This window comes from Triticum dicoccoides, chromosome 5B (assembly GCF_002162155.2).
Source record: "Triticum dicoccoides isolate Atlit2015 ecotype Zavitan chromosome 5B, WEW_v2.0, whole genome shotgun sequence".
NCBI classification, from domain to species: Eukaryota; Viridiplantae; Streptophyta; class Magnoliopsida; order Poales; family Poaceae; genus Triticum; species Triticum dicoccoides.
In genome coordinates, this window is record NC_041389.1 from 471887920 (window position 1) to 471897418 (window position 9499).

Here is a 9499-nt window from a genome sequence, read left to right on the forward strand (position 1 = left end):
GTAGTATTTTGCATGACATAGATAATGTGACATTTACCTTCGTTCTTCCAAGTGTTTTTTTAATAAGTTATCCTTTCAATGGGATAGTTTGAATCTTCGGTTTGTGGCCTTCTGCGCCATTGTACATATTCTGTACTGGGTTGGAGAAGAAAGTGGCCGATGGTGTAAAAAATTATTCTATGAATGCCCCCTTGATGCATGAGATTAAAAGTTTTTTAAACCGTACATGGAGACAATAACTGAGATAAGTATTGTAATTTTTTTTCCTTATTCGGATTCTACTCTCACCCATGCTGTGAATCATGATGTGATGTCAAAAAAAAAGGCGGGCGCGGCAACGTGCGTCACCATGATCTAGTTTTCCTTAAAGTACAAAGAAATACTCCCTCCTTCCTTGAAAGAGTGTACTTTCAACTTTGTTGAAGAGTCAAACTATTTTAAAGTTTGATCGAGTTTGTGCAAAAATATACGGAAAGACTAAAGCCCACACTTGTGAGCGTCTGGCAACTCGCCCACACGCATGGATCCTCGTCCAACCAATTCTGCACGAATCTTGGCGCGTTCTAGCAGTTTTTGTGTGTCACGTAGGACTGGGCTGGTGTGTGGGCATTCATCCAGTCGCCCATACGTCCTTTTTCACCACATGGGGGGCTGCTGTGTGGGTGTTTAGCAATTCGCCCACACACCAGTTTTCACGCACGCAGAGGGGCTGGTGTGTGGGCGTTTATCACTTCGCCCACACGCCCGTCTCCTCGCCCACATCCAAAGTTGTCAGTTGCCATGTGTTTCTGCAGGGTACATGGCAACTGCCCTAGCTTTGCTTGTAAGCAGATGGCAACTCTACTTTACCCGAGTTGCCATGTGTTTTTGCATGATACATGGTAACTGCCCTAACGTGCACGTAAGTAGATGGCAACTCTTTCTTTTACATGGCAACTGCTCTAGCGTGTTTGTGAGCACATGGCAACTCTCTCTTTTACCCGAACAGTTTTTTGCCATGCCTTTTTTGTAGTGCTACATGGCAACTGCCTAGTGTTAGTAGGTGGCAACTCCTAAAGTTTTGGAATCATGGCAACTGCAGTAGACCAGACCATACATAGCAACTGCGATTGAGCAACCATGGCAACTGTAGTTGTCCGACATGGCAACTGTAGTTAAATGAACATGGAAGAGGGTTCAGACCATGGCAACTGCGGGGACGCGTGGTGGCTGTCACGCGGAACGTGCGGGACCATGAGATAGGAGGCCTGACGTACGGGCGTGTGGGCGTTATCTATTTTGCCCACACGTAGGCATGTGAGAGGGACCGCGAGGAAAAAAAGGCATGTGAGCATTAATTGTTTTGCCCACACGTAGGCTTGTGGGCTGATCCTCTAAAACACCACACAAAATGTATGGGCAGACCCCTTAACACCCACACATGTGGGCGTTATCGGCGTCCAAAATATATTAATGTTTGTGAAACCAAATAGCTAAATTGCAAAGGGAGGGCCCACGTGAGATCAATGAAACTTCATCATATTTCCCTGCGCAAAGTATGTGACATCATAATCTAATAAAATTGTATTTCCCCGTCTCATAATATAAGGGTATTTTTTACACTACCAATTATGTAAACATGTTTTTTTATATAGACATGTAAACATGTTTTCTTAGTGTCGTGTGTAGAATCCTACACATAGAGCCTTAAATATTTTTTATTGCAATGGATTGTTTCATTTGTATACCACAACATCTTACTTTGGATGAAAAGCAGAGACATCATCCCAAGCATAACTCTTTTCTCATTTTCAAAAGATGTTGGACTTCGCCCACGGATTGATCACATTAAAAAACGATGAACACACATGCACAAAAACTTTTAGGCAAATACTTTTGCTGTGCCCTCTTTTTTCTCTTGATTTCTTTTCTTGTTTTTCTCTCGCTACTATCTGATATTACAGCTTTTTTTACCGGATCTGATATTACAGCTTAACCGGCTGGTGTATTTATATAGACCCAGCCACCACCCCAGATAGGCAACTCAAACTCACCTACGGCCTATTCCCAAGACAAATTTCTACGCGGACATCAACCACGTACTCCATGAAAGCTGAAAGCTGAGTCCAAACCTGATTACAACTTGTACTACTAGGACTCTTAATCACCGGCCACATTGAACTCCATTAGCCTAAATATACACAAACATGTTTGGATTACTCCAACAAAAGACAAATATACCAATAACAAAAGTTACAGAACTATTCCCCTGCTTGAGAAAAAAAAATGCACGGACATTACATTTATTACCCTGCCTGAGGAAATTCACTAACATTACAACAACTAGAAGATTCCTCGGATGTTGCCACCGGAATTAGTTGCAATATATTCTAATGAGACTGGATTGACAATATGAAAAGTACAATGAAAATATAATATTTTTTATTTTTTAGTTATGGAACATTTATTGAATATATGTAGCATTAATGCATGGTTCCATGTTGAGATGTGTTATACATAGTTGGATGTTGAGCTGAGTATTTTTCATGCATAGAACATGTTGAGGTGTCATGTTAGCATGTTGAGAGAAATAAGATAGTGAGGACGTAATTGCCTTTTGGAGCTTTCTTTTTTGAAAAAAAATGAAAATCATATTTTCTAGTTTTGAAAAAATCAGAAAAAACACACATAAACCTAGGGGGTGTATAATACATCTTTGTAAATTTTCATGATACTGTTGCTTTGATGTGAGGAGAGCTCTGTCTTGATACCAATGAGGGAGTCAAGATAGTTCACCAAGAAATGATTAGAAGCCTCCATGGTCGGTGGCGGTTTGTTATGAACCACCTCATTGCGGATGTGCCAAGCCCGCCATAACAACATGGGAGGCATTGATCATTCAACTTTTGGAAGAGGCTCTAACGCATGTAGAAGCCACTCTTTCCCGGTATTCAGCATTGTATTAATACTTGGTGATGTCCAGACTCCAGCCATTGTATTCCATAGAACACGTTATAAGGTGCAGTGGCATAGTGCGTGAAAATTGTCTTCAGATTGGTGGAACATATAGGGCATGGATCATTTGTCTCAAGGCCCGGATATGCTTATTCCTCCATGTTGGCAGCATTAGTCGCGATTCGCCATGCAAAATTGTGAACTACCGGGGAACATCCGAAGACCAGATAAGTTGGTAGCAATTCAATGACCGTCCGGCCTGGTACTCGAGCCTGTTGCTGAGCCTCTGTGTGCTTCATCAAAACCTAATTGATAAGCACTCTTTACTATGAACAGACTGTATTTACCCGGAACCCACGCGAAGGTGTCATCCTCCAACCTGGGCAAGGCTCTAAGCTTTATTATTTCAGCGACATCTGCCGGTACAAAGTATTCTTGCAGCAAGGCATGATTACACAAATCATTATTGCTAAGTAAACCAGAAACAAAAACGAATTTTGCATGTCCCTTGGGCCGAGATGGGTTTATAGGAGTAGGTTTGAGGAATCCAACTCTCTCTCCAAACCCGAATACTCCAGCCATTACCCACCCTCCAGATTAGCCCTTTATTCAGAAGATCAAGACCATAGCTAATGGCCTGCCAAGAAGATAATGCATTCTGAGAGAAAATGGTGTCCTCAAGATCGCCATTCGGGCAATATCTTGGTTTTAAAACATGTGCATACAGACTATCTGGTTTAGAGATTAAGCACCAAGCTTGCCGAGCTAGCAAGGCTTGGTCAAAAATACGGAAGTCTCGAAAACCAACACCACCTTTACTTTTTGGTTGCAACAAATCATCCCATGCTCGGCAATGAATTTTACTTTTGCCCTTTTCAGCACCCCAATAAGGCCCTCTAACCATTCGAGTTAGTTCATCGCACACTGAAAAGGGTATCTTAAACACGCCCATGATATATGTGGGTAAAGCTTGAGCGACATATTTAATGAGAATCTCTCTCCTGGGCTGAGCGAGAAGACCATATCCCCATTGTATCAATCATTTTGTCAGGCTCATTTGGAGATTCTGGAGCCGTCCTTTAGAAATGTCGACCATCAGGGTAGGGAGGCCAAGATACTTCTCTTCAAAGACTAAGCAAGTCACATTGAGCACCTCTCTTACTTCCTCCTGAATAGCAAAAGGGCAAGCAGGACCAAATAATATTGTACACTTGCCAAATTCAAACTTTGACCTGTAGCATTGCCATATATATCTAGAGTCATCTTAACTTTTTCAGCCAGAACACATGATGCCTCAAAAAGAAGCATTGTATCATCAGCAAACAATAGGTTCAATATACCAGGAGCTCTTCTACACACCTTCACCGGAAAGATATCATCCGCAACCACAAAATGCTTTAGAATTGCAGACAAGCCATCAACCACAAAAAGGTACAAAAAGGGAGAGAGAGGATCGCCCTGTCTAAGACCACGCGACGATGCAAATGAATCCAAGAGGGTCCCATTAAGTTTGACAGAATACCTCACCGATGTGACACAAGACATGATCTAGTCCACCCATCGTTGAGAGAAACCCAACTTTTGCATCACCTGCTTCATAAACTTCCAATCCATCCTATCATATGCCTTATACAGGTCAAGTTTGTATGCGCACAAACTTTTCGTGGGTTCTTCTTCTTGTTTGATGTGGTGAATACACTCAAAAGCCACCAGAATGTTGTCAGTGATCATGCGTCCGGGGATAAACACACTCTGCTCCGGAGAGACAATATCATCAAGAAGAGGTAGTAGACGGTTCACAAGACACTTTGAAATTGTTTTATAAATGACATTACATAGACTTATTGGCCTGTCATGAGTCAAACTAGTAGGGTTAGGAATCTTAGGAACAAGAACGATAGAGAGTTTACCCCCGCTGGCATGTGTCCGGTCACAGAAAAATTCTTGACCGCTGAAATAATGCTGCCCTTCAGGGTGTCCCAGTTGCGCTCAAAAAATCTCGATGGCATGTCGTCTAGTCCCGACGCCTTCAAGGGACCGATCTGAAATAAAGCGTTCGAGATCTCCTGATCACCAAAGGGAGCACAGAGTCGCACGTTGTCCTGGTCGGAAACCTTAGCCTCAAGAAGCTCAATAACCAGAGATGAATCACGTGAAGGATCAGTCGTGAAAACCAATTATAAGTACTAACTGCAAAATTTAAGAATTCAGTGATTTATCCCAAAAAAACCAATTAGCGATTCTTTAGTGGTGAGTTCCTCTTGACAAGGGCTTCAAAACAAGATCTCATGTCATGCTTCAATGAAGTTTTTCCGTCACCACCTTGTAGTCCCGTGATATACTCTATTTATTGGTTGCCTCCCCCTTTTGGTGAGGTTGCGATCATTTAACTAGATGATTCACCGCGCTTTGCTACGGAACAATTAGATTTACCAATCGGATAATTATTTTAAAAATAGGGGACTAATTTCCATGTTATGTTGTAGTAGTCGGCAAGAGATAACAGATAACACTTCAGTTGCAGTGATAAACAGATGCATGTACTAAGGAAAAGATTTTTTTTTTCTTTAGTAAAATGGAAGTTATGCAAAATGCAAACCCTAGTGAATCAAAGTGGACCAAATGATGGTCTACATACGCTCAAGATCCTACCTATATACTACCTCCGTTCCTAAATATGAGTCTTTGGAGAGATTCCATTATGGACCACATACGGAGCAAAATGAGTGAATCAATACTCTAAAATGCATCTAGATACATCCGTATGTGGTCCATAGTGAAATCTCTACAAAGACTTATATTTAGGAACGGAGGGAGTAGTACGTATCATGGAATACAACTGCTGATGAGTAACTTTGATCAATAATCATGAATTAAGAGGGGCATTGTGAGTAAGCAAAATATCGCTGCTAGTATGGACGTTGGGGCTGATTATTGGGTTAGAGCCGAACAAAATGGCAGTCTTTTGGGAGTTAAAACTTCTTTGGCAAGCGCAACAAGGAGCACAAAATCTACACTCAATGCATCGCCCCCAATATGTTGGATGATTGCTTGATAATTGCGAATGAATAAAAATCCCACCTTCCTGTAAGGCAATTATAGGTAGAAGGCTTGTTCAACAGAATTTGATCAATCATATTGGAAAACGTACAACCACACTAAAACCGTAATTGATGGTGATACATTTTGAACTTTACAGCATAATGATTCATCATTCACAGCAGATAACATCGTTCACAGTGAACACCGAAAAACATGACATTTCCACCTCAAAGGAAACGGCATAAAGCGTGAATAACGAGAAGGTGCACGCACGCCTGGTGCATCTGGTACAATGATGTAATGAGATAAAGCAATTTGAGGAAGTCCATAACTAGTGCTATTAGTCAAGTCGGCATCGCCGTATGTGCAACCAATCCATTTCTGATAAAACCGGTGGGAATCTTCACCCTGTACTTCTAGAAATGGATTTGGTAAGACTCAGTAACTGTACCACTTACTTCCTGCTGTCCAAAACATGTACCCAAAAAAACCTGAGCGATCATCTGCGTCTACCTGCAAAATTTGAGGAAAATTGATATCAATACAGATTTGGAAAAACTATATTCAGAACCACTAACTAATACTGTACAAATAATTTTAAGTTGATAGGTTTTATCATACCTCGAGGAGATAGAAGCCAAAACTGCTATGAGTAAAACTGCGAACTCCAGATTAGGCTTGTATGAAACCTGAGCGATCATCTGCGTCTACCTGCAAAATTTGAAGAAAATTGATATCAATAAAGATTTGGAAAAACTATATTCAGAACCACTAACTAATACTGTACAAAATATTTTTTTTTTAAACTGGGTACAAAATAATTTTAAGTTGTTAGGTTTTATCATACCTCGAGGAGAGAGAAGCCAAAACTGCTATGAGTAAAACTGCAAACTCCAGACTAGGCTTGTATGTTTTATTTGCTTTGTCAAGTATATCAATGATCAGCAAGGCTCGTGGGTCCCCTTTGTTTCCAAAGTAACCTACTGCTATGCAGCCAATAAGCAGAGCCAGTGAAGTAAGGTGCTTCCAGGAGACCCGCTTACACGCCTGCAGCACCTTTTGCCAGAGGCTTGGCGGCTCCAAGGGCGACTCTGTATTTCAATGATAAAAAGATGCAGGCAGATTAAGCAAGGGAACAAGGGGACAAGAAGAACAGAGGATGGGGAGTAGACTTCAATTTACTGCATCAATAGACAGTATATAGGACTCGATGAAGGCATCACAGACACAAGCACCCCTTCTCCATGAGCTCAGACTATACAACACATACACATGCACAGGCTCATATGGATCATGTATATGTACTGTATACATGGTATTTCTCCTTCTGTGCCCCTCTCCCGGACCTTCCCAGGCGAAATTATGCTTGTCTTCGACAAGAAACCTGCCATTACTACATCTCATGTTGCATGGGCAGCTATCCTACATGAACTCCGGATGTGTTTCATTACATTTATGATTAAGTAAAAGGTTTAAAAGATCAAAAACATAATGGAAGCTCCCAGCCATCGCATGAACCCAATGTGAACCGGAATTGCTAACCAAAGCCATCCAATGCATGATGTCAAACATGTGCAATAAAGTCCTAATGCCAATACAAGAAGCCTTGAGACAGCCTCCAACATTATCGTCACTTGTCTTTAGGACTGTAATTCACAATGCATGGATCAATATTTCTTACAGCCAAATGCGTTTATGTAGCCTTTTAGCAGCGCTGCTGGACAATTATAAAGGATTATGTACTCGCAGCCTTTAATCGGCTCACATCTGCTGACGGCCGAAAATTTCATCTGCTCAATCAAGCGCCGATTTCATTATGTCTGAACAAGTTACGCTGGGGATTTCTTTGGCGGGGCTGCTCTGAAACCCATGGTGGACATCGTTTGGTTGCCCAGGAAACTGTATACAAACCCAAGCTAGTGGAAGGTCTGGGACTTCACAATCTAAAGCTCCAAAACAGTGGATTTGTTTTGTGCAGGAACAAAGATCACCCTTGGCCATGGTAAGTGAATATCCTTCTGAAATGATCGATGGATAGGTGGATGTGCGGTCAGGCACATCGTGCTGGATTTAATCCCTTTTGTGAGGAAGAATGCCCTGAAAAGATAAGTGAAGAGGCGCTAACAAATGACACTTGGGCCTGACACGTCAGCTACAGAGTGCAATCTCTGCATCTTAGCTGAACCCCAAGGTTTAGGACAGCTTTTCTTGGAAGTTTGAAGCCAGTGGCCAATTCTCATCTCGGTCTGCGTATGCTCTATTCCATGTCGTTACTGTGAATTTCCTGGTGCTAGGATGGTGTGGTCATCTGACTCATCTTCAAGCCAAACTCTTCGTCAGGTCTCTAGAGCTGTCTAATTTGATACTCTCACTCATCAATCTCCCTACGTTTACTCCGGCAAGCAATGCCAATCCTTAGGACTGGTGGACTTCAGCGGACTCAACTATCCTCAACAAACAGCGCCAGGGGCACAGCTTTAACACTACTGCGATTACATGCATGTACAACCTATGGCTGGAGCTAAATAGAGGCGGTGACCAACATAAAGTCTGATATATCGCTTACAATCCAGGCTCGTAGAGGTGGGCAGGAGAGAGGTGTAACGTAATTGGCCTTTTGTAGAGGCAGAGCCTGGCTACGGTTAAGGGTAAAGTGTACACTACAAACTGTTGTATCATACCCCTTTCTGATCTCAATACAATGACATGCACAAGACTCGCGTGTACTGAAGAAAACAAAGTGTTCGTGTGATCGTGAGCTTACTGTCGAACACTTGGTGGGCGCAACCATCAAACACGTGATGGGCGTCTGCTGCCGACTAGGCATTTCGCCGAACATCTCGGCAGCAAGGGCCGTACTCTTCTCGGATACCAACCATCAAACGCGTGAAGGGCGTCTGCTGCCTACTAGACATTTCGCCGAATATCTCGGCAGCAAAGGCTGTATTCTTCTCCGGATACCAACACCCCCTCCCCCCTCCCCCCTCCCTACCGTACCATATCAAGCACGCAAGGGATCAAGGGACTCACCCGGAGTTGCGGGGGCCTGGCACCTCGCAGGAGGAAGAGGAGCACGGAGCGTCATGTGCGGGGCGGGAGCTGGAGGAAGGGCGCGATGGAGAGGACGAGTCGGGGCAGCGAACGAGGCGACGCGCGGGCGGAGACGAACCAGAGCGCGGGAGGAGGAGGAGGACGAGGACTGTCCTCGCCACGAAACCAAGCGCAGAGCGCCGGGGACGCAGCCGGAGCCGGTGGCCATGGCGGTCGCCTCCCAGTCGACTGCCTTCGGAGGCTCGGTGCTGGGATTTTTTTTCAAAAGTATGACGTATTTTGTAGCAATTTCGGAAACTATAGCACATAATGAAAAAAAATGCAAAACTATGACCCTGTCAGCCACGTGCAGGCCGAAAAGGTAGTTTTCGGCCAACTGTTGGCCGAAGTAGAGTTTTCGGCCTTGCCATGGCCGAAAAGTGGTTGAGCTGGCCGAAATGGCTGTTTTCGGCTGCTGTTTGGCTGAAAAGGT

At 43.3% G+C, this 9499-nt stretch overlaps 1 protein-coding gene across 1 annotated transcript; it reads right to left on the reverse strand.

Moving 5' to 3' along the window:
- Positions 1-6104: 6104 nt before the first annotated feature.
- LOC119305792 lies at positions 6105-9273 on the reverse strand. The gene is made up of 4 exons (XM_037582219.1): positions 9007-9273; positions 6824-7067; positions 6598-6687; positions 6105-6489 (listed from the first exon to the last, which is right to left on the reverse strand). Exons 1-3 carry the CDS (start codon positions 9233-9235, stop codon positions 6684-6686), a joined length of 477 nt encoding a protein of 158 aa, XP_037438116.1. The 5' UTR covers positions 9236-9273; the 3' UTR covers positions 6105-6489; positions 6598-6683.
- Positions 9274-9499: the final 226 nt, after the last annotated feature.